The 26,579-nt window shown below is 34.7% G+C and overlaps 1 protein-coding gene, 1 long non-coding RNA gene and 2 pseudogenes across 2 annotated transcripts in view; 2 read left to right on the top strand and 2 right to left on the bottom strand.

Annotated features, from left to right (window-relative positions):
• Positions 1-22,044, top strand: part of LOC132727078 (eukaryotic translation initiation factor 3 subunit C-like) — a 36,647-nt pseudogene extending 14,603 nt beyond the window's left edge.
• Positions 1,298-5,588, bottom strand: LOC132727090 (E3 ubiquitin-protein ligase TRIM71-like). The gene is made up of 2 exons (XM_060712502.1): positions 4,945-5,588; positions 1,298-4,252 (listed from the first exon to the last, which is right to left on the bottom strand). The coding sequence occupies exon 2, from the start codon at positions 4,242-4,244 to the stop codon at positions 2,373-2,375; it is 1,872 nt and encodes a 623-aa protein (XP_060568485.1). The 5' UTR covers positions 4,245-4,252; positions 4,945-5,588; the 3' UTR covers positions 1,298-2,372.
• Positions 1,298-26,579, bottom strand: part of LOC132727144 (uncharacterized) — a 66,295-nt gene continuing 41,013 nt past the window's right edge. Inside the window, exon 2 of the long non-coding RNA XR_009625298.1 lies at positions 1,298-1,562. This is a non-coding gene — a long non-coding RNA (uncharacterized LOC132727144). The remainder of the gene's footprint in view (positions 1,563-26,579) is intronic.
• Positions 26,339-26,579, top strand: part of LOC132727136 (eukaryotic translation initiation factor 3 subunit C-like) — a 29,578-nt pseudogene continuing 29,337 nt past the window's right edge.

Raw genomic sequence — 26,579 nt, 5'->3', positions numbered from 1 at the left:
ATTTAAGTAACTTCATAGCCTCATGATATTTTGTATACATATGCAACCCGGCCTTTTCTGTCTTTGACCAATTTTTTTTAACTATATGTGTATAGCAAAATCTTCTTTTAAAAAACCCAATGAGCTAGAGCTTAGATGTTTAACATGAAACATCTTCTTATGGGTGTCAACCAACTTTGTTCAAATAAAAGCCCTTGGGTTAAAATTGGCCCCGCTCCGGGGGCTTATATACAGGTGAGCGACCTCATGGCCCTCTTGGGGCCTCTTGTCTGTTAATTTTCCTGCTTATTTCATGATCTCATTGATATGTTGATGTCAAGGTATCAGAATATTTTATTTCATAAACAGTAACATTTTCATCATACCCCCGCACAACAAAGTTGTAAGGGGGGTACACTGGAATCAGCTTGTCCGTCCGTCCGGCCGTCTGTCCGGCTGTTCGTCGTTTTTTTCTTGTCTGCCCAATAACTTAAGATTCCTTTGACCCTTAGTCTTCATATTTGGCATGGAGGTTAGTCATGATTAGTTGATGACCCCTATTGATTTTGAGGTCACTAGGTCAAAGGTCAAGGTCACAGGGGCCTTGACTTCAAAAAGCTTGTCCGCCTAATAACTTAAGATTCCTTTGACCTACAGTCGTCATATTTGGCATGGAGGTTAGTAATGATTAGTAGATGACCCGTATTGATTTTGAGGTCACCAGGTCAAAGGTCAAGGTCACAGGGGCCTTGACTTCAAAAAGCTTTCGCCCAATAGCTTAAGATTCCTTTGACCCACAGTCTTCATATTTGGCATGGAGGTTAGTCATGATTAGTAGATGACCCCTATTGATTTTGAGGTCAAAGGTCAAGGTCACAGGGGCCTTGAATTCAAAAAGCTTGTCCGCCCAATAACTTAAGATTCCTTTGACCCACAGTCTTCATATTTGGCATGGATGTTGATCATGACTATAAGGTGACCCCTATTTACTTTGAGGTCACTGGGTCAAAGGTCAAGGTCAAATGGACCTTGACAAAAAAATAGCTTTTATTCTCAATTGCTATAGAATGTCCTGTCCGCAATGTATTGATTTTGACATTTGAAGCATGTGGAATACATAACTTAGCAATGCACTGGCTTAGTTACCTCAGATTTGGCAGGGAGGTTGTCCTTGAGCTCTAAATGGCCACTGTTGATTCTGACAAAGTGGTATGCGGGGGTATTCACGCCATGATATTGGCAGTTCTAGTTTTCTCAATTTTATCTTAATACATTCTCAGTAAAAGGGAAATGGAATATAATTAACATTACAAAGAAGCTTGATAATTACTTTTATTTGATAATAAAACAAAACAAAATAAGATTCCTATAGAAATAATGAATACATAATGAATAAAGCTGCTCAAACGCTTTAAAAGTATAGAGTTTTGGTATCAATAAATACCGTATTGTTTCACAAGTATCGGTATTGTATCTTATTGTTTCGTTCTTAACGATATCCAACCCTACCTGTGACAGCTCTTATTTTTAGATACAGTCACGTTACAATATTGAATGTATAAAAAATTTGTTTACATCTACACCTTACATATTTTGCATGTGACATTTTTTGTATTCATATAAAAAAGTCCCATCAAAATTAACCCTGCTAAAGTGGTCATTTATTCTGCATTTATTCTACATTGTCTCATAGGAACACGTTTGCAACATAGATATCATTAACAAAGCCTTTCTAAAATATTAGGACAAAATATTTCAATTTATATAGTGAACAATGAAATGATGGGTCAGATGAGTGATCTAGGGCCATCTTGCCCCTATTGTTTATTATGAAGAAGGGAAAAAACAATCAGTGTTGTGAAAGTTTATTACAAGAGGGGCAAGTTAAAGTTGAGGTGACCTGCCTTTGGGCAAGTTCATTTGAAAAATAATTTCTAACACTGAAAAACAGTTGTTTCTGGTAGGCGAATCAGGAACCTCTTGTTATATATTTATTTTTCTTTTGAAACACTGTAATCTGACCAGGGAAAAGAAAGAACACAGTATCATAAATGGAAAAAAGTTCCCCTCTTCCACCCTGGATTTTTATAAAAAAATTACTTTAGTTCACATTACATAGACCAACAAAAATCAAATGATATTGAATACCATTAAAATGTTGCTAAATTGTAAGTGAGTGCTGGTTATCTTGACTGCTGGTGATCTTGAATGCTGCTGGTGATCTTGAATACTGGTAATCTTGAATACTAGTGATCTTGAATTCTACTGATGATCTTGAATTCTACTGTTGATCTTGAATGCTACTGGTGATCTTGATTATGGTTGCTTGATCTGATGTACTTAATGGTAGTATCTTGTCTATCCTTGACTGCATCAATTGTCATTTCTTAGTTCTACACCATTTTATACACTTTTATATGACTGTTCTTTTTAGAAAATATCATATATGTATTTAGATAAAGTGTACTTGTCTCAGCACACCAACATATAGCTTCAGGACACTCCACGTCTTTCAGTATAGTTGTCCTGTCTTTACAATCACCACTAACTCTATATATACAATTACCCTTGTAATCACTCACAAAGAAGGACCCATCATCTAACAGTGAAATACCCCTTGGAAGTTCAATATCTACTTTCCTTCCTATCATCTCTCCCTGCCAATTAAACCATATAACTTCACATTTGTAGGTATCAGATACATAGATTGAATGACTGTTTGTGGTGACATACCAAGGTTGAATGAAAATACTGTCACCATTGGAATCTTTCTCAACTGTAATTTTCATATTACCTTTCAAGTCCATGATTTGGAGTTTGGCAGGAGATAAAAATGTCAATGCAAGTTTCCCCTGATGATGGCTTATTCCATGGCACCATCCACTTACTTTCAGTTTGTTTTTCAATGAGAGAGAGTTTGAGGAGAAGGAAATGAACTGTATTGTGTCGGTGTATGTTAATGTAACAGCAAGTGTATCTCTGGTCACTATGGTGATATCCCAGGGCTTTGATTCAAGCTTTAGTTGTTTGATTTCTTCACTGTTTATGTCTATCATTTTAATTGATTTATTATTGTTATCTGCTACAAATACTTGATTTTGAGAAAAGACAATTAAACCTGATATATGGCACTCCTCTGTATCTGAGGATGTTTTAACATCGATGTTTCTAGAGGTAGACATTTTCATTGGTAATGCAGCCTTATTCTTTGATTGAGCTGGTTGTTTCAGTTCCTTTGTATCTGAGGATGTTTTAACATTGATATTTCTAGAGGAAGTCATTTTCATTGGTACTGTAGCCGTATTCTTTGATTGGGCTGGTTGCTTTATTGCCTTTTTTCTCAACGCCCCTAATGATTTCTCATTCTTAATGAGTTTTTTGATAGCATGATTTGGTTCAAAAGTGTATTCATCAACATCATTGGTTGTAAGTAGTTTTTTTGTTAAATTTTCATTGTGTAATATCTGTTGCTGAGCTGTTTTCAATTCAGTAAACAGTTGGTCAGTTTTCTTGTTGGTGTTGAGATGTTTTAAAGTATCAGCTGATGCTTGGAGTGATCTGTTGATGTTATCACATGTTGTTTCTGTTGTTTTCAACTTTTTGCTGTTGTCATGTTGAATTGTTGTTGCAGTATCTTTAACCTCCTTTTCTAGTTCATCTAATCTCTTGTTAATCTCTTTTCTAAATTTCTCTATCTCTGCTATAGAATCTTTCAGAGAAGTTGTTGATTTAGCAACTCTTTGTTTCATATCTTTTGTAATCTGGCAGCATTCTTCTGTTAATTTGTGAATATCTTTAAGAGTTTCTTTGAACTCAGTACTGTCTAAAATCTCTCCTGATATATCAGGTATGTAGTCCACATTGCAGGATGTTGGTGTGTGTTCAAGGGTCACACAAATGCTGCATATAAGTGTATTATGGTCATGACAGTAGAACTTGATCTTTTCTTTGGTATGTTTGGTACAAGGCTTTGATAAATCACCATCCTGTGGGCCTAAAGTAGATTTTAATGACTTACTGAGGTTTTGTTTTTGTGGCATGTGATCTTTATCTAGAAGTTGGTGATGGCGTAGTGGTTTTGGTCGCCTGTGAGTGTTATAGCAAGTTTGACATAAATGTACCTCACAATCGACACAGTAACCAAAGGCAGGTAGTCTGATGTCATCTTTGTCACATTGATTACAGAATATGTCAAAATCTTCAGCACCACCTTGAGATAGTATAGATGAAACTTTTTGAGATGATTTCTTATCCGGTACAGCCATAATATTGCCTAAAATAGAAATAAATAGATACTTGAAGTGGCTTTTTGTTCATAACAAATAAAGAAACTTGAAAGTAATTTTTTTTTCTTATTCTTGCTTTGAATTCACTTCATTTCATGGACATGAATTTTTATGGTTTTATTAAAATGACTTCTCCAACAGTTTTGTTTCAGATTTTCATCATTGTATTTTTAATTGGTCCATGACTGAATATTTTTTAAACCAAGGATATCAAACCCCTATAAAAACGAATCGTTGTTATACCAAAATCTGCTGAATTTCTCAAATGAACATGATTGTCTTATTAATAGCCTTCATTTTCAGAATTATTAAACTTATAATTCAGTTTTTAGGATATCAAGATTTTAAAAGTCAGTTTTAACCCAGTAACAAAAGCATTATCACTAAGCTCTGGCAAAATTGGATCATTTTTAGGGCATCTGTGACTTTTTAAGGATAGATACATGGCTGTTGACACACCAAACACAACAAAATAAAAAAAAATCCAGTTTGAGTTGTGGGTGGGGCACAGAAAATGTCTCAAGGTCATTAATGTTAAATCTTTTTAAATTGATATATTAAAGTATATAGTAAACTATTAAGTTTTAAACAAAGATATTGAGTAAATTGATTGGTTTATTAAAGTATATAGTAAAAATTATTTAAGTTTCAATCATAGATATTGAGTAAATTTACTCACCAGTGATTTAAACTTCTCATTAGGATATTGAAAAACAATTGTCTTAAGTTATTGATCCGACAAGTCAGTGCCCGTCTACTCAATGTTATGTTAACTTGTAGTGAAAATAGATTTATAAAATGATATCGGGTTACACCCACAATAGAGATTCAATACATTACATTTAAACTTCTACCTTTGTTTGGTATTGATTATTTAAACATATGAATAAAAATGCCTGCTTGAAAGAAAATCAATTTAAAATTTATTGCATACTAACAGTCATTCAGAATAAAAAACCCAGTGATATGGCTGCTTTAAAATATAATTATACCCCGCACAACAAAGTTATAAGGGGGGTATGGTATACTGGAGTCTGGCCGCCCGGCTCTCCTTCAATATTTTCTTGTCCGCCCCATAATTTAAGATTCCTTTGACCCACAGTCTTCATATTTTGCATGGAGGTTAGTCATGATTAGTAGATGACCCCTATTGATTTTGAGGTCACCAAGTCAAAGGTCAAGGTCAGAGGGGCCTTGACTTCAAAAAGCTTATCCGCCCAATAACTTAAGATTCTTTTGACCCACAATCTTCATATTTGGCATGGAGGTTAGTCATGATTAGTAGATGATCCCTAGTGATTTTGAGGTCACCACGTAAAAGGTCAAGGTCACAGGGGTCTTGACTTCAAAAAACTTGTCCGCCTTATAACTTGAGATTCCTTTTACCCACAGTCTTCATATTTGGCATGAAGGTTATTCATGATTAGTAGATGACCCCTTTTGATTTTGAGGTCAAAGGTCAAGGTCACAGGGGCCTTGACTTAAAAATGCTTGTCCGCCCAAAAACTTAAGATTCCTATGACCCACAGTCTTCATATTTGGCATGGAGGTTAGTCATGATCAGTAGATGACCCCGATTGATTTTGAGGTCACTGAGTCAAAGATCAAGGTCACAGGGACCTTGACTGCAAAAAGCTTGTCCGCCCAATAGCTTAAGTTTCCTTTGACCCACAGTCTTCATATTTGGCATGGAGGTAAGTCATGATTTGTAGATGATCCCTATTGATGGGTCAAAGGTCAATGTCACAGGGGCCTTGATTAAAAAAGCTTGTCCGCCAAAAAACTTTAGATTCCTTTGACCCATAGTCTTCATATTTGGCATGGAGGTTAGTCATGATTAGTAGGTGAGTGACCCTTATTGATTTAAAGGTCACTGGGTCGAAGGTTAAGGTCACATGGACTTTGACTTCAAAAAGTTTGTCTGCTCATAAACTTAAGATTCCTTTGACCCACAGTCTTCATATTTGGCATGGAGATTGATCATGACCATAAGGTTACCCTATTGATTTTGAGGACACTGGGTCAATGGTCACAGGGACCTTGACAAAAAAAAACTTTTCCCCTTAATTGCTTAAGAATGCCTGTCCGCAGTGTTTTGATTTTAACATTTTCACATTTGAAGCATGTAGAATACATAACTTAGCAATGCACTGGCTTAGTAACCTCAGATTTGGCAGGGAAGTTGTCCTTCAGCTATAAATGGCCACTGTTGATTCTGACAAAGTGGCATGCGGGGGTATTCACGCCATGACAGTGGCAGTTCTAGTTTATGTAGCTCTGTTTTCTGTCATTGATATAATCAAAGTGAAAATATCAATATATGTTTGTATAGTATATAGTATAATTTGAAAAATTTGAAATGACATTTAAAAGACTGGTTATCTTGATTTTGTGTATTTGGCTATTTTGGTTGTTATCAAGTTAATTAGATGCTTAAAAGAAAAAAAGTTAATAATTTATAGCTCAAATCGTAAAAGCAACAGATTACAGTATATCTGTCAGAACTGTACTATTTAGGGGAGAAGATGTGTACGCGGCCGTATAACTGTCAGTAGAGCCGCGGAACGGTATTCGAAGGGTCCCGGGTTCGAGTCCCGGTCATGCTGCACATTTTTCTCACCCTGTGACATTTGGCACCCAACAGGGGACCGTGACTGATATAGCTCATATTGCTCTGTAACTCTGTGAAATTCGAGGACGAATTTCAATAAAGCATGAGAGTATGTCACATTTCAGAAGTGTTCACTATTTAGGGGAGAAGATGTGTAAGTGGCCTGATAGCTCAGTCCGAAGAGCCACGGAAAGGTATTCCAAGGGTCCCGGGTTCGAGTGCGGGTCAGGCTGCACATTTTTCTCACCCTTTGACATATTACTGAAACAACATAACAGGCTTAAATTCAAAACAATGAAAATATCAAATTGAGCTAGTTTTATATTTCACTGTTATATTTCTATAAACCACCGAAAAGCATGTAATAAATGGCTTTATTACACTACTGTGTCATGATTTATGTGATGAAGTCATTTATGAAATCCTTACATTAGTTTTGTCAGTATTTGATTTCAGATTACCATTTATATTTTCAGATCTTATATAATCGTACAATGGTACAGTTAGGTCTGTGTTCATTCAGACAAGGGATGACCAAGGATGCTCACAATGCACTGGTAGATATCCAAAGTGGAGGTCGAGCTAAGGAACTTCTCGCACAGGTAAATGTTACAAAAAATTAAGAAAATTAACACAACATACTGAAAAATTTAAAGATTTCCCTTAAAAGAAAAATAAACTTGGCTCTAGATCAATTTTAAAACAGGCTGAAAAATATAAACTTTTAAGGAAGTCTCCCCTAAAAATTATCATTGGTTAATTTTGATGAAACTATGTTCCATCGCTTGTACTGTTAAATAGAAAAAATGTTATTGAAATATATTTCTGTTTAAAGTGCTTCAGCTCATTTATGTAAGAAATTCAAATGTTATGTTTTAGGCTTTTAAACCTCAATGGAGTCCCTTTAAAACATTACCGGTTAGAGACGGTAAGAATTGACTTTTGATAATAAAAATTTACTTTATATTTGTAGGGTCTGCTCCTACAGCGCCAGCACGAGCGTACCCCGGAGCAGGAAAAGATAGAGAAAAGACGTTTACTACCGTACCATATGCACATTAATCTAGAGCTTCTAGAATGTGTGTATCTTGTATCCGCCATGTTGATGGAAATACCTTATATGGCAGGTCAGTGATTTTATACGATTGTTTTTATAAAATAACAAGCTGAATATCTAACCTGGGCCAAAAAACCCTTCTTTGTAGAGACCGAATATAGACTGGTTCCCCAAACCAAAATAGCCTCATTTTTCCCCCAGTATGGTCCTCAAAATTCCCCAGTCTTTTGAAATTTCCCATAGAATTTAGAACAAAATTAAATGATGGTGTTGAATTAAGGTCTTTTACTGCCTCATTAGTATTTCCCAGTGCTTTTTAGCTCACCTGTCACAAAGTGACAGGGTGAGCTTTTGTGATCGCTTTTCTTCCGGCGTCCGTAAACTTTTACTTTAAATGACATCTCCTCATAAACCACTAGGCCAATTTCATCCAAACTTCACAGGAATGTTCCTTTGGTGGTCACCTTTAAAAATTGTTCAAAGAATTTAATTCCATGCAGAACTGTGGTTGCCATGGCAACCGAAAGAAAAAACTTTAAATATCTTCTTTTAAAAAACCCTAAGAGCTAGAGCTTAGATATTTGGCATGAAACATCTTCTAGTGGGTGTCTACCAAGTTTGTTCAAATAAAAGCCCTGGGGTCAAAATTGGCCCCGCCCCAGGAGGTCATTGATTTTCCCTATATGCATATAATAAAAACTTAAAAAATCTTCTTTTATGGAACCCAAAGAGCTAGAGCTAAGATATTTAGCATGAAACATGTTCATAAAAGCCCTGGGGTCAAAATTGGCCCCACCCCAGGGGGTCATTGATTTTCCCTATATGCATATAGTAAAAACTTTAAAAATCTTCTTTTAAAGAACTCAAAGAGCTAGAGCTAAGATATTTAGCATCAAACATGTTCTAATAGGTGTCTACCAAGTTTGTTCAAATAAAAGCCCTAGTGTCTAAATTGGCCCTGCCCCGGGGGTCATTGATTTTCCTTATATGTGTATAGCAAAAACTTAAAAAATCTTCTTTGAAAAAACCCAAATAGCTAGAGTTTAGATATTAAGCATGAAACATCTTCTAGTAAGTGTCTACAAAGTTTGTTCAAATAAAAGCCCTGGGGTCAAAACTGGCCCGCCCAAGGGGTGTCATTGTTTTTAACTATATGTGTATAGCAAAAACTTAAAAATCTTCTTTTAAAAAGCCCAATGAGCTAGACTTTAGATGTTTAGCATGAAACATCTTCTTATGGGTGTCTACCGAGTTTGTTCAAATAAAAGCCCTGGGGTCAAAATTGGCCCCGCCCCAGGGGATGTGTACAGTAATAACTTAAAAATCTTTTTTTATAAAGCCCAATGAGCTAGAGCTTAGATGTTTAGCATGAAACATCTTCTTATGGGTGTCTACCAAGTTTGTTCAAATAGCCCTGGGGTCAAAATTGGCCCCGTCCCAGGGGGTCATTGATTTTTCCCTATATGCATATAGTAAAAACTTATAATATCTTCTTTTAAAGAACTCACAGAGCTAGAGCTAAGATATTTAGCATCAAACATGTTCTAATAGGTGTCTACCAAGTTTGTTCAAATAAAAGCCCTGGGGTCAAAATTGGCCCCGCCCCGGGGTCATTGATTTTCCTTATATGTGTATAGCAAAAACTTTAAAATCTTCTTTTTAAGAAACCCAAATAGCTAGAGTTTAGATCTTAAGCATGAAACATCTTCTAGTAAGTGTCTTCAAAGTTTGTTCAAATAAAAGCCCTGGGGTCAAAACTGGCCCCGCCCTAGGGGTGTCATTGTTTTTAACTACAGTAGAACTTCTATGAGTCGAACTTCGATTAGTCGATTTTCTCGATGTGTCGAAGAAAAATGAAAGTCCCGACTTTTCCTCCTATATGTTCCTTATAAAAACCTATTGATGAGTCGAGATTTTATGTGTCGAATTTTTCGATGTGTCGAAGTTTTTCCGTGGTCCGTATAAAGTTAATCTAGTGCAATTTACCACAAATAAGTCGAAGTCGATTATTTTGACACCTTCGATCTCGAGACATTTTTCACACCTTATCTGGCTGCGAAGACGATTTCCAATCAACTTGTGTGACAGGTGTTAATTACACAGTCGTGTGTACAAACAGCCTTTGTTTGCGATAAAATGTGTGATAAAATGCTTTAATCGTTTCTATTTTAATTGCCGTAGTGGTATTTGAAAGTAAATAGTAAGAACTACTTTCATTTGAAAACATCCTTGACCCGGTGTTGCGTGAGAATGACAAGCAAAATATTTACTATAAGCCGGTTTAGTTATCGCCCTTTCGTATTGTTACGCCTTTTGTAACTCTGTTGTATACGTCAATGGGTAGTCCAAATAATTAGCCGTGAAAAACGTTATTTAACGTGCTATGTTTATCATTGTAAAATGTAAATATCAGATTAATGATGGAAAACATAAAAAAGGTTTCGTTATACATCTTATAATTAGGACTAGTCACGGGTCGAAATTTTGTCATGGAATTGAGAGCGATTCATGAGTCGAAGTCCCGATGTATCGAAGTTTTTACGCATGTCCCTCCAACTTCGACTTCCCGAAGTTCTACTGTATATGTGTATAGTAAAAACTTAAAAAAATCTTCTTAGCATGAAACATCTTCTTATGGGTGTGTGTGTGGGGGGGGGGGGCTATATACAGGTTAGCGACCTCAGGGCCTTAATGGCCCTCTTGTTGCTTTTCTATTTTAAAAAACATGTTAAAAGTTTGTGTTAATTTGAGACCCCTTTTCCCAAAGTATGCCAAAATCACACATATTTTCCCCAAGCAAAAGGCTGAGGCCCCTTCCCCAAAAATGTTGTTTTGGCCCTGCTAACACCTTGATCTTTTGCATGAGAAATTGATTAGCCTTAGCTAATAGCCTTAGCGACCTGTATAAAGTCTGGAAATACTGTGGCGGCGTGGCCGAGTGGTTAACCGGTCAGACTAGTAATTTAAGGATTGCTGGCCGCATGGGTTCAAACACTGTCAGAGACAAGCTGTTATTTCTGTACCGCCTCTGTGGTCGAGGGGTTAGAGTCGATGACATCAAATCCAGTTACCTCTCTGGCGTTGGTTCGATCCCCGGGAGATGCTTTGGTAGTTTAGCACGGAGGAAGGTAGTCCAGTACTGGTGTAACTCTCAAGGAACGATGGTTAGGAAACTACCCGCCTATATGACTGAAATACTGTTGGGAAAAGGCGTAAAATGAAACAAACAAACCTTAAGCAAGAGCAAGAAACTTTACGTTCATTGCTTAGTACTTGTTAGTTCAAGGAACAGATTCGAAATCGTTTCAATAAGCTTATAGCTTCCAACACAAAGAAAATAAAATAAATTTGTATAAGCAATAAAATTATACTGTGCAGTCTGACAAGCCCTTTGCTGTTGGCTGATTGGCATTAAATTTTCATCTTGATGGTATAAGAGTGTTCTAGAAACAGAAGTTTGACAAGGAAATTTCAGAAATTCTGCAATTTATTGGTTAATCATACTTCAAAGTGTAATTGATCATAAAAAAATTCTCCTATTACAGCCCACGAGATGGATGCTAGACGTAGAATGATCAGTAAGAATTTCCATCACGTGTTACGTATGAGCGAGCGTCAGACACTGACCGGACCACCAGAGAGCATGAGAGAGCATATTGTAGCCGCGTCTAAAGCCATGAAGACTGGTGACTGGAAGGCGTGTAAAAACTTTATCATTAATGAAAAGATGAATTCTAAGGTAACCATAGTTTCACTTGTCATTTACGTTTTGTATATTAGTCATGCACTGGGTCGTTGACATCAAACCACTTGCTCCTCACCGCTTTGGGTTCCAATCCCGACAGGGATTTTGGATTCTTTCATGTGAGGAAGCTGTCCAGCTAGCTTACGAATGTTACTGGTTCTACTCGGGTGCCTGTTCTTGCCTGAAATAATGCACGGAGGAGCACCTGAGGTCGTCCTCCACCAGTAAAGCTGGAACGTCGCGATATGACCTATACTGTGTCATTGTGACGTAAAACCCAATCAAACAAACATTATGCACTGCTGCTATCAATTTGTAAATCAATTTTCATTTTTGTCAAATAAAGGAAACTAAAGCTGTGTTATAAAATTGTCAAAGGGATTTTTTTACAGGTGATACGACCGTGCATCCACAGTTGTTTGCAATATAACCCTTGTCTAATGGCATGGGTAATATAAACTGTCAAAACCTTTATATGTAATAGGATCAGATGTATGGAAAAGATATTAAAGGCTTGAAAAGAATATTTTAAATAAAAATGCATGTTCTCAAGTTTTAAAGTCACATTGTATGATTTGTGCTACAACTCTGTATTTATTGATGAACAAAATAAATAAAAAAAACATGTAAGTGTATTTATATGTATGTCTTTCAAGTATTTGTTGATAAATAAATCAGGGGTAAACATGTTTGTTCATTCTGTGGCTAAATAGATTTGATTAAAAAATAAATTTCTTGTGTCTATGTAGGTATGGGATTTGTTCCAAAACAAGGATGAAGTACGGGACATGATTGTATGTAAGATACAGGAGGAGAGTTTAAGGACGTATTTATTCACGTACAGCAGTGTATACGATACACTCAGTCTTGTGACCCTCGCTGAAATGTTCGAGCTAGATGTTTATAAAGTACACTCCATCATTAGTAAAATGATCATCAATGAAGAATTAATGGTGAGTAGTTTTGTGTGTAACAGTATGTATGTCCCATTTATCAATTTTGCAAGTTCCAAAAAGCATTATTATACCCCCGCACAACAAAGTTGTAAGGGGGGTATACTGGAATCAGATTGTCCGTCCGGCCGTCTGACCGTCCGGCGTCCGTCGGTTTTTTCTTGTCCGCCCAATAACTAAAGATTCCTTTGACCCACAGTCTTCATATTTGGCATGGAGGTTAGTCTTGATTAGTAGATGACCCCTATTGATTTTGAGGTCACCGGGTCAAAGGTCAAGGTCAGAGGGGCCTTGACTTCAAAAAGCTTGTCCGCCCAATAACTTAAGATTCCAATGACCCACAATCTTCATATTTGGCATGGAGGTTGGTCGTGATTAGTAGATGACCCCTATTGATTTTGAGGTTACCATGCCAAAGGTCAAGGCCACAGGGGCCTTGACTTCAAAAAGCTTGTCCGCCCAATAACTTAAGATTCCTTTGACCCACAGTCTTCATATTTGGCATGGAGGTTAGTCATGATTAGTAGATGACCCCTATTGATTTTGAGGTCACCAGGTCAAAGGTCAAGGTCAGAGGGGCCTTGACTTCAAAAACCTTGTCCGCCCAATAACTTAAGGTTCCTATGACCCACAGTCTTCATATTTGGCATGGAGGTTAGTCATGATTAGTAAATGATCCGTATTTATTTTGAGGTCACTGGGTCAAAGGTCAAGGTCACAGGGACCTTGTTAAAATAAAGCTTTTCCCCTCAATTGCTTCAGAATGCCTGTCCAGAGTGTATTGATTTTGACATTTTCACATTTGAAGCATGTAGAATACATAACTTAGCAATGCACTGGCTTAGTAACCTCAGATTTGGCAGGGAGCTGGTCCTTGAGCTCTAAATGGCCACTGTTGATTCTGACAAAGTGGTATGCGGGGGTATTCACGCCATGATAGTGGCAGTCTAGTTTATAAAGAAACTAAATTGAACATTTCATGTAAATAAAGGGAGGTAATAAAAGTTTTATTTTCTATATAAAGCCAAAGTCAAATTTTTCAATAAGAAATGAATGCATATATTTTAGTGATTACATATAATGTGTACAAATATTTGCAGTACATATTTTAAACATTATTAGATGTTTGAAAATTGTTTTATAAGCATAATTACATACATATTTATAATTTCACGTAAGTGTGGTGTACAACCTCAGTTACAACATTGAAGATCTTTAAGGGTGGAGGCATAAGAAATGCAGCCACGGTGAATCCCTGCACATTTGTAATGTCGCTTTTCATGGATGATCGTGATGTTTATATAGTTTTATAAACACGGCTGCTGTAATTTTATGAAGAAATCTAAGAGAGAGCTTGTTTTTCAGTGACTAGTTAACTGTATATCCTTATATATATTTAAGATTTTAAGTTTTGTATGTAAAGTGCATAATGATTGAAATAAAGTACATGTATATATAAATAAATCATTATTATTCATGGAGGTTTAATTTTTCGTGGTTTTCAAAGATAGGTCAATCTACGATTTAAGGTCCAATGAATTTTGTTTTGTTTGCTGTATGATTATTACACCATTTGTGCATTCTGTTTTTGTTTTTGTATTTTTTTGCAGCAGAAACAGGTAATTTATAAATTTATAAGAACCCATGAGAATGTCATGTTCTACAAAATTAAGAATTTGAGTGGCCAATAAATCGAGAGAATTGACAGTATTTGCATGAAAATGAAATGCTACTACCATTACATGAAAACTGTATAATGCATAATGAATTAATTTCAGGCATCTCTGGATGAGCCAACTCAAACGGTGATCATGCACCGAACCGAACCGACACGTCTACAAGCACTTGCTCTGCAACTGTCAGAGAAGGTCGGAACACTTGTGGAAAACAATGAAAGAATACTTGAAATAAAACAAGGGAACTTTTTCTTTAATAAAAATCCTAGTAAGTGAACGTTTGAAATTTGGCGGTATAGTGTTTTTTCAGAAGTGGACAACTCGGATTTTTTTTTTCTTTAATTTCTTAGTCACTTAAGCTTTAATTTATTATAACAGCTGATTCAATGTATGTTTGGGTGGGGGCAATTTTTAGCAAAAATGAAAATAGGGATCTGTAATGCCTTTAAGAGGGGAGGGGGACCGTATACTAGTACTTTGTAGGGAGCAGGGTTTTCATTATTAACAGATTGGCTATCCATATCATAGGTTGAAAATTTAATACTGTTGATATCGGTTGTATTTTCCATACAAAAAACTGATTTACTTTCTGGGTTTTCATTATTAACAGATTGACGATCCATATCATCGGTTGAAATGCTGTTAAAATCAGTTGTATTTCAGTCTAGATTTAAATATACTACTCAACTCATGGCCAAATTGGTTGTTTTCGTAGGCACATTTGTTCCCTCAGATAAAAATGAAAACCCTGAGTGTAGTATTCATTTATTAAGAAACCAACTTCACATAAAGTTCATTTATTAAGAAACAAACTTCACATATAAAAGGATCAGCTGTGGTAGGGTAGACTAGCAAAATTTCACCTTATTTGTACACTTATCTTTCCATATTTATAACATCTTCATTATAATAACAATCTTTCTTTTGAGAGCAATTTTCATTAGAAATCTGTTACACAATAGATGGTTGGTTGATAAGGATTCTTGAGTTGGAATATTTTTAATTTGATATATTTTTTGTGCTCTATACATGTATATAGCAGCAACACCTTCAGCATGACTAACACTGGATGGTGAGACTTTAAAACTAATACTCATCTCTTTAATATAATTATCGATTGTTTTATTTACCAGTGAAAGGGCTAATAAAATTGTGGTGACTGGAGAAGGTGATAGTTTGCTTAATATCGACAGAATGTTTCGTTATGAAAGCTCTTTCTTCTGAACCTGTAGAGTGTTTAATTTCAGGTCACATGACTTTCAGGGGCGGCACAATCAAATTGTCCGCATTGCTCAAGTTTTCCCAGAGCCTGTACGGACATGTGGAAATTTTTGAGAATTCACTTTAATAACTTACGGACATGTTAAGAAATGATTCCGATAAAAACGAACAATTAAATTAAAACCAGATTTTGCCAGCCCTGACTTTAAATTACTTAACAGTCTTCTCTGCGGGTTCAAATCCAGACTTTGAATTTTTTGTCAGGAAGCTATCCAGCCAGCTCATGGAAGCTCAGGGGTTCTCATTGGTTGCTGGCTCGTGCTGGAATTGTAAAGGAGCACCTTATGTGTTCCTTGATCCTTTAATGAAGCTGGAAAGTGGCTTTGAGACCTTTAAAGTAATGGATAAGTTCAAACTAAGCTGTAACCTCTCTTTGAGTAAACGTTGCATTAAATGACTCGCCTCAAATTAAAGGCCAGTGTTAAAAAAGTGGTGCTTTTTTATCATGGAAAACTTATAAGACATTTCACTGAAAAATGGAGCATTTCATAAGAAGCATTCTGTCTTTGTTAATTATTTTTTACCTTATTTTCCAAACTTTTGAAGAATTATTTTTAAGGTTCTTGGTTAAAGTTTACTGTTGAAACCAATACTCATGGAGAAAAAACTTGTATTCTATGGATGTTTGTTAATAGCAGAGTTGTTGTATTTAATTCAACTTGTTTACTGCATTGTTTACAATTGTTATGTCATTGAATGTTTAAGTTAATGTTATGAAATGTTGCCCAGGTTGGTCTGACCCTGTGTTTATAATAGACTTGGGTTACGGGTGTAATTTTAATGATATATTATATAAACAAGTGTATGTTTGAAAATTTCATGGTTTCCAGGGGTGAAAAAGTCTCCTCCCTATACATGTACTTTCTAATGCAGTAATGTAATGGTGGTAGTTTTACAGTTTGTAAATATGAGGAAATGAAATGTACATTTGTATCTTAAAAAAACCGAAATTTTAATTTCAAAATTAAAATTTATTTAATGACTCCTTAAAGGAGAAACAAAGTTCCTGTCTGACTATCATCCAAGCTTTTTCTTATGACCAAAATGCATTAAAAACTTGATTCTTGATTCACAGCAATGTTATTTTATCATTTGATTCCAGACAACAAAAAAGTTGTCTTGACAATGACAGGTTTTATAGTTGTAAGATGTTAAAAAAGTATGCCATACTTTGATTAACAGAAATACATAACTATTCAGATAAGTTGAGATGATATTTTAGAGAGAGTTAATTGTGGTTTTAGTGTTTCAACATGCACCTTAATGAATCTGTGCTGATGTAAAATTTTAAAAAAAGTCAATATAACAGTTACAAGATTATATTATCTAAATAATCTGGAGAATGATCAATTGGTCCAGTTCTGAGACCTAACAAGATGTAAGTCTATGTTTGTACTACAAAACACGCTGAAGATCACTATAATTAGTGAACAATAACAACAAAAAATACAACTTACAGGCTGCATTTCATAATTCTTAACGTGTAATCTAAGTCCTAGGACTTGAAACCAATTTTAGGACTAATTTATGACCATTTCGATAAATGTTTTTATCATCAGACTATGATTAAAATATTTTTTACTGAGAAAAGTTAAGAAATACAATGAGAGGCCCTTTTATTTGCAGTGAGTTATTGCTCATTTGTATTGCAATTCAATCAATAAGAGAGTCCTACTGAAGTAAGAGTCATAAGTTAAGATGTTTCTTTGAAACAGAAAATTATCTCGGTTTTTGTCTTAAGACTGATTTTCAGACTAATGACTTCCTATGAAACGCAGCACTAGGTTATTAGATTGGTAAATGTCTGGGCAGCAAGATGTGAGCAAATTCTTTAATACCGCCTCCGTGGTCGAGGGGTTAGAGTTGATGACTTCTAATCCAGTTACCTTTCTGGCGTGGGTTCGGATACCCGGAGATGTTATGGAGTTTAGCGCGCTGGAAGGTAGGCTAATAAGGTAGTATACTCTTCGGAACATTTGGTTATGGAATTATCCCCGCCCTATAATAATGAAATACGCGCTTGGAAAAAGGCGGTAAGAATGAAACAAACAAACAAACAAAAAATTCTTTAATGCGCAGTTCTCCCTGCATTCCTCAAGGGATTTCAAAATAGCTGTCACATAGTTTCATAGTCACTTGTATTGAGACTAATTACCACTTATCATATTGCCTTTATTGTTACAGATCAACAGAACCGAGAGCAATCTGGTGGCGGCTATCAACAGAACCAACAAAATTGGAATAAATATAAGAATCAAAACCAGACTGGCAGTAAGTGTACACATTTGTTCAAGGTTTTTTTGGGGGAGGGGGGTCATTAAATGCATTGCTTTTATTGAGTAACTAGCTACAGTGTGTTTCCTATTTATGTGTGAAAGTATATTGTTTACGGTTCTTCTCTGTAAAGCAACACCCTTTGCTAGGCAAACATTTTTGTTGTGACTGAAAAGTGTTTCTTTAGAAAACTAAAATTCATTGCGAAGTGTATTTTTGGGAAAGATTGATACTGTTGTTGTTTAGAGGTGATTGCTTCACCAAGAGTTGTTTTGCGGAGGTTGTACATGTATATTATATGACCAAAAAAAACCAACACTTATTGTTATGAATAGTGCTGTGTAAATGTTGGTAGTCTAATAATGCTAAGATGTTAACTAAAGTATATGAAATAAGGATTAATGTTGATAGGATTAAAGTTGACAAGATAAAAGTGAAACATTTAGCTAGCTTATGGAACTTCAGTGGTATTACACAGATGCTCGTTCATGCCTGTAATAATGTACAGAAGGGCGCCTGAGGTCTTCCTCCACCAGTAAAGCTGAAAAGTCGCCATATGACCTATTACTGTGTTGGTGTTGCGTTTAAAAAGACCAACATCTTAGTGTTTCAACAGAGTTATTTGCATGGAATAATCTTAATATTTTACAACCCTGTAAATCAATTCCATTAGATAAGTCTAGAAAATGTTCGTCAAAAAAATTCGTCCAATATCCATGCCTTGTTTTTGAATGAAGAATGTAAATTCTTATATTTTGTTTGTATCATTTTAGATTGTAAATACCTAGATCTTCTATTAATAGAATTACTTGTAAATGGTCATTAGAATTGAACAGTTTTGAGGCATGATATTGTAATTTTGCTCAAGTTTGATTGAATGTTGGTTTTATATTCTAACATAGATTATAAAAACATACATTACTCATGCATGTATTTTGCTAGCAACTAAGTATGATAATTACTCATTTTCAATGGAATGGATGGAAAAGAAAGCTTGGCTTTGTTTTCAAATTTTCATTTTGTCATAAATTGGAATGAGCATTTGCCTTTTCTTAAGTCTTTTTTGTCATAAATTTGAAATATTTTAATTGTTTTTAAAACTTTACAAAAAATGTGTAATTTTTCAATTTTAGAAAATCGAGATTACAATCATCAGCAACAAGGATGGAGTAGGTGTTATTAAAATATATTTTTAACCTACCCCATTATGGAACTATTATAATTATTTGATATCGTAGTGACTTCCCATCTGTTGTTTTGTAAAAACAGTTATAAGATAGTAGTTGTCATGGTCAAATGTGAATGTAGTCATGGTCAAAAGTGAATGTAGTAAAAATGAAAGTGATCAGATTATTAGGATAACTGACACTACGAGTCGGTCCAATTTGGGAGAGCCATAACCCCCTGAATTTTTAGTATTGGATTTGCCCTGCTTTGATTTTGGAGCAGTCCATTTTGAATTGTAAGGCGTTTCAGTATCAATTTACGAAAATTGGAGATCGAAAATTCCATTTTTCACGTGGCCACTTGTAATTATGAGTAGAATTTAAGAGAACTTTATGCAGGACGAGTAGAAAAATATTGCCAGCACATTGGATTTAGAAGCTGCATGTACTGCAGAAAGACTTAAAGTGCCTCTGAAAATATTATTCCATGCCCCAACATGGTAAAGCCTGGTCAAATTGCAGATATGTGCAGATAAGTCCTTACTTAGTGCAAAGGGGTCATCATGTTCAGTTTCCGTGGGTTAGGGTCATTACTTTATTAATAAAATTTAGTTTTATTGTAAAATATAGAAACACTTGTTCCATAACTACTTTACAGGTTTGTCTAAAATGCAAAATAAGTTCTGAAGTGAATATGTACGTGCTTGAATAAAGTGTAGATGTTGCAAGAGCTCATTCAACACGTAGTTTGCAAAAACGTATATTAGATCAGTTACTGCAAAATCATTATTTTTTGTTGGGAAGTGCCGAACTAATTTCTGTGGTTTTCGTGGATAGGTCAATCAACAAATTTAATATCCAAAGAAATTTCATCTTGTCTGCTGTTAGATTATTTTGCATCACGGTCGAGGCAACAAATTAAATATTCAAAGAAATTTCGTCTTGTCTGCTTGTTAGATTGCTTTGCATCACATTATTTACATTTTACCTTTCGGAAAAATTATATCAGTCAACAAATTTAAGAACCCACGAAAATGTTCTTTGTGACAAAACCACAAAATTAAATGAATTCAGAATAAAATTTTATAATTTGAGTGGGAATACTTAGAGATTTTGTTGTTGTAAACAAATGCTTATTAGATTGAGACTAGTTTATATAAGTTAGATGAACAAAATATAATTGAATTTCATTACCCTCAACTACATAAGTTGTTCCCTAGGAAAGTATTCCGAAGTTTTTTTTTTAAAGTTTTAGTGATCATTTCTTTGAATTAAATTGATGTTTATGGGGAAAAATGTTGTTTTTTTTATTCACATCATGTTAAAAACTACGTCTGGAACAGAAAGATATTTTTCAGGCTGGACATTATAATGTTGGTTAATTTTAAGTATAAAATATTCTATATTTAAAACATGGCTGTTTTCTATTTTCCATGTTTAATCTTGGTAAGGGTTTTAGATACTTATTAAATAAATGATGAACATTTTTCAAACTTTCAAGGAACTAAAATTTTCATTTAGCACAAGGAAATCTATGGAATTATTTATGAAACTGTTACTGAGATGTTGTATTGCTTGCATGCATATGTTGACATACCCACCATTAACGATTTATACTTTTTATTATCATCTTACTAATAACTTATTATTAACAATATACTAAATGATTGGTTATTGGTAGTACAAAATAATTTCATAGTTTATTATAATCCAGTGTTAGATTTTTAAAGAAATATCTGTGGTCGAAATAAGGCAGAAATATTTTTTAGTTTTTTAATGATATGGGGAAGTTATAGCTTGTGAAAAAAGAAAGTGTTTTGATAAGTCTGTTTTGTAAATTACAATTTGCATGCAATGTTTTTTTCTTGTATCCTGAATTTAAGGTTTGCTTTGTCTAATTCATCCAACAAAATCATTTTGTCTCAGAATATTTGTTCAAATTGTAAACTTTAATTTTAGCAGATTGGAAAATTCAAAAGTCCATCCATCAATATTTTGTTTTGTTTACATCATGCAGATGTGTTAGAATGGAAAAAGATCTTAAATCATTGAATGTGTTGTGGTAAAATATTGCATACTGTAAATATGTCTAAGGAAGGTTTTTTCTCCACAATTATAGCTGTGAAATGGCCATATATCATTTCAACAGTGTTTGTACAGCTTAAAACATAACAAAATTGTTTACAAACAAGAAAATGTACATGTATATATTTTTTATTCTTTCAGATAGAAGACCTCAAAGAAATCAACAACAACAAAGAGCGTACTAAACTACAACTAAGATATATCGCTACCCGTATTGTACTACTGCGAGTTGTTGACAGTATTACTGTTTACAGTTTGTGACATCATATCCGAGCTACAGTGCTTCATTGGGAATATCAAATAATAAAGTCTTATATACATAGTGAAATTTATAACGAAATATTGGCCTTTTGTTAAATTTTGAAATAGTTGAATAATTTGATTGGATTAACATTTGTCCGACGTTTTTTCTTTTTGTGCGCTTATTTTGAAAACTGATATTTATAGCAGACGAAATGTTTTCTGAGATAACTAGATGTACATGTTTAAAAGTCAATGAATTTGAGTTTTGGAGTATTTATTTAATACCAAGCCAAATAAATTATGATAATGTATTGATAAATGGATGCAGTTTACAGACGAAAATTGTCAGATTGAGCCAGTCTTGTAGTTTTTGTTTAAAATTCTTGTTTCAATGTTCATGTTTTTTCTCGTGTATAATAAATTTCATCATGACTAATCTTGTAACTGAGAGTTTATATAAATTTTCATCCAATATTTTAGATTGTTTCCAATGGAAATTTCTGTTATACTCTTGACATTAGGGGCGGACTGTTTCCTTTTCTTACATACTGAAATTTTATATAGATTTAGGTATATTGAAATACTTCTTAAAGCATCTAGCCTTGATTTATGTATATCAACATCTTAAGGCAGCTAGATTTAGGTGTGTTAAAATACTTCTTTAAGTAGCTAGTCTGGAGTAAAGTATATTACTATACTTCTTAACCCATTACTTCATATACACGCCTTTTAACGCCTTTTTCACCCCCCCCCCCCCCCCTTTTGTTGTCTCAAATGATGAAAAAATGCCTTATTTAGGCCCCAAACACTTGTTTTTGTTTGAGAAATGTTGTTAAAAAAGTGACCTCTTTTTCGGCGCGGCCCCCCAACCAAAAGATACATCAGGGGGTTGCCAGAAGGGGGATGTGCCCCCTTCTGTTTGGGGGCGTTTGAAGGGGGGCGGAGTCCCCCTCATCGCCAAGAAAATTTTGGACTTGTTAGAGGCTGTAAATGACCCCAGATTGATCATAAGGTAACGTGTAACCAACGCTGAAAAGCATTTGACTCTATCTCAATCCATTGAGAAGTTGCAGCACTTTGAAATCAATTTTGATGGAAAAAATCAACGCAAAATAGTGATTTTTGGCAATTTTGAGATGTCCCCTCGTTGCCATGGTAACAGAAAATTTAAGCCTGAGCATGTTGTTGCAAAGGCAATGGTCCAGTCAACATTTGTGCCAAGTTTGATTAGTGTTGAAGCAGTTTTTATAGTATTATAGCAATTTGAACTTGTAACGGGAGACTTTTCAATGAAAACAGTCATTTTTCACAAAATGCTCATGAAGCAATGGGTTAATGAAAAAAATAAAAAAATCTACAAAACAACAATTTTTCTTCAAATTTATATGACAGACCATGTTTAAACATGAAAAAAACGCGATTAAGGGTAATTTCAAGTATTTTCATCATTTTCTGTTAACCCATTACTTCATATACACGCCTTTTAACGCCTTTTTCACCCCCCCTTTTGTTGTCTCAAATGATGAAAAAATGCCTTATTTAGGCCCCAAACACTTGTTTTTGTTTGAGAAATGTTGTTAAAAAGTGACCTCTTTTTCGGCGCGGCCCCCCAACCAAAAGATACATCAGGGGGTTGCCAGAAGGGGGATGTGCCCCCTTCTGTTAGGGGGGGTTTGAAGGGGGGCGGAGTCCCCCTCATCGCCAAGAAAATTTTGGACTTGTTAGAGGCTGTAAATGACCCCAGATTGATCATAAGGTAACGTGTAACCAACGCTGAAAAGCATTTGACTCTATCTCAATCCATTGAGAAGTTGCAGCACTTTGAAATCAATTTTGATGGAAAAAATCAACGCAAAATAGTGATTTTTGGCAATTTTGAGATGTCCCCTCGTTGCCATGGTAACAGAAAATTTAAGCCTGAGCATGTTGTTGCAAGGGCAATGGTCCAGTCAACATTTGTGCCAAGTTTGATTAGTGTTGAAGCAGTTTTTATAGTATTATAGCAATTTGAACTTGTAACGGGAGACTTTTCAATGAAAACAGCCATTTTTCACAAAATGCTCATGAAGCAATGGGTTAAACCAGGTAGCCTCATTTTAGATATATCAACACCTTTAGGCAGCTAGCACTGATTTAAGTGTGTTGAAATTCTTTTTGAAGCTGAAGCCACTATTAAGGTGTATTGAAATACTTCTAAAAGCAGCTAGCCTTGATTTAGGTGTATTAAAAAAATTCTTAAAGCAGCTAGCTTCAATTAAGGCGTATTGAAATACTTCTTAAAGCAGCTAGCCTTGTTTTACGTGTATATAAATACTTCTGAAAGCAGCTAGCCCCCATATATGTGGTTTAATATTTAGTGAAACTTTTAAACAAATAAAGAAATTTAAACATTGCTGTAGGCACTTACTATTCACAAAAAATTCTTGTTGCTTCTCAAAACATACAGAAATAAGTTAACCCTTTTTACTAACAGGTAAGAAGAAAAACAAACAATATGCATGAACCATTAAAAACGTCATTTATAATGTGAATATTTATGTTTTCTAAATATAAAACTATAAATGATGAACTATATTTTACTCAAGTTTGATGTACACACTTTTAAGTTTTTGCTCATCTGAAGGTGTGTCCCTTTAAAGCTTCTGCCAAGATAAAATTCATGTTAAGTTTGTTTCAATGTGAAATTTTGGGTTATGTAAGAAGAAAACAGTCTGCCCTGGTCTCTTTTCATTTAGTGCTATTTGAAATTCATGGTATTTATGATCATTTGTTTGGGTATTTAAATTTGGAATTTAATGAAAGTAATTAATAAATAACATCAACATCAAGTTTCGTTTCTGTTGTTTATTATTATATATATATTTATGTAAAATATGAAAGGGAAACAATCCACATGGACTCAGTACTCCCATGACTGGGTAGTTAAGGTTACTTTTTGGAGGAAAAAGAATCCCTCTAATCTCGGTTAATTTGATTCCCGCCACGATCTCGAGCGATTTATCTACATTTCTGATACTGTGTCCATGGTTCTACTCGGTGTGTAGGGGCTGCTTTTGGTCAAAGTTAATGCATGTAAATGCATCTTGAGTAAAACCTGAACGAAAAATATTCCTATTTTGGTCCCTAGTACTAGCCCCAATTTTGCATATTTCATAGCACTTAACCCCTACCCATCCAGGTCATGGTTTCGCAATAGTGAATTTATGTTTTTCCCAGCCTTTACGTAAATTAATATTTTCTTATTTAATTCAAATTAATTGTATAAAAATATTTGAACACATAGGGAGATAAATTAAGTTATGAAATTTAAATTATACTACGAGAAAATTACAATAAAGGCAAACCTAAAATATATTTAAATATGTACGGTTAGCATATTTATTTTGCATGTATTTTAATGATTTTGAGCTATGCTACCGGAAAAATGCAAGAAAAGCAGACGGGGGTCAATGACAAAATACTAGCAATATATACCATCAAAAATTATTTTAGATGAAAGTTACTAGTATATTCTAAACTACTATAGAATACAACGGAACAAAATCAAATAATAACAAAATGAGATGATCGTGATCATTCACGACATTAACCACCGGGTTTCCCATTTGGCTCATTTGTTGCCTTTACGGGTTGAGGCATCATCATTGCAACCAACATTTAACCCTGCCTACCTAATCTCAAGAGGCAACTAAATGGGTTTGAATTATTGGAGTCTGTGCATCTCTTAGCTCTAGCAGGTAAAGTTATTTTGAATCCTGGCCTCATGATTATAAAACTTATTCTGAGTTCTTCTCAAATCTCAGGATTTTCATTGGCCAGTGTACAATCTGTGGCAGTTTCTGACCAATCAAATAACTGAGATCTGAGTTGGAGCTTCGATAATTTCTTTGATCATAACCTTGGACCCAGGTGTTGCTTAAAGTTTGTAACACCCAAGGTTAGCCCAAATCATATTTCCTGTTGTGACGCCATTTGATACAAACAATATTGGTGTGCCGTAAAACCAAACAAAACAAAATTGAGCCGCGTCATGACAAAACCAACATAGTACGTTTGCGACCAGCATGGATCCAGACCAGCCTGTGCATCCGTGCAGTCTGATCAGGAGCCATGCTGTTCGCTATCAGTTTCTCTACTTGTAATAGGGTTGGTAAGCGAATAGCATGGATCCTGATCAGACTGCGCGGATGCCTATTATTTAAACATTTTTAAAGGTATCAACATGAAACTTGGAATACTTGCTGATCATGACAAGGTGCAGTTGATTGGCAAGGGGTCAATATTTATATGCCCCCTTTTTCTTTTACAGACAAGCGTTAACACCACATGTAGTAGTCTTGTTTGTTATTTCTTGTTCTTAAAATTTGATTTAAGTGGTAAAACTTTATTTAGAATTTGAGAGAATGTAGGACATTTTTTTGTACAGATAGTGAAAGGGCCCCTTGCCTTAAATTTTGGGAACATAACATGGTATTTTTTCTTAAAAAGTAAGTAATTTACTTATTGTGAATTGGATTTTGGGTAAAAGTGCATGTTTTTAAAGATCTTTTTTTAATTTGGCAGAGGAGGAGCCTGTTAATTTCTCATACTATAGAAGGGAGAAAAGCCATAGAATTTTGCACATTAGTACCGTTTTTCTTGTTGATTTTTCTTCAGTTTAAAGTGTATAAAGCTATATATCTGATGCAAAAATTGTTTGAATTTTAAAAAAGTGTAATTCCAATTTATCTCCGTAAAAGCGAATGGCGCATGCACAAAATCATTGCTAAACAGATCAAACCCTACTTAAAATAGCAAAATAACACTTCATTCTGTTTACGTACATTAATAACAGAGACATATATATTCTATGTTACAACTTTTTTCGGGAATCAACCATATAATAATGGAACCAATATGATTTAACTATAATTGATAATTTTTTTTAAATATTTTATAAGATATAGATTTATACAATTTAACAACTATTTCGTTCATGCTTTAGGCTGCACCATTCCGTATTAAGGGATGTATTTTGAAAGTTGTTGAGAGATTACATGAAGAGTTTGTGAAGATGTTACAGGCATGTGATGCTCATAATACTGAATATGTTGAAAGGTAATGTTTGATACAGTATAACTTCGGCTAAGTGGTACATACAACTGATGCTTGTTGAATACAGTATAACTTCGGCTGAGCAGATACCTCTTATTATGACATCCCAAATGTAACATTCACATAAAA

This window comes from Ruditapes philippinarum, unplaced genomic scaffold (genome assembly GCF_026571515.1).
Source record: "Ruditapes philippinarum isolate M1 unplaced genomic scaffold, ASM2657151v2 ctg2177_1_1_1_1, whole genome shotgun sequence".
Taxonomy (NCBI): Eukaryota; Metazoa; Mollusca; class Bivalvia; order Venerida; family Veneridae; genus Ruditapes; species Ruditapes philippinarum.
The sequence above is the reverse complement of the archived record's forward strand: the minus strand, read 5'-3'. Positions and strand labels throughout refer to the sequence as shown.

Bases quoted from the DNA above. Each gene is read 5' to 3' on its own strand.
- LOC132727090 (XM_060712502.1), bottom strand. From the start codon at position 4,244: ATGGCTGTACCGGATAAGAAATCATCTCAAAAAGTTTCATCTATACTA.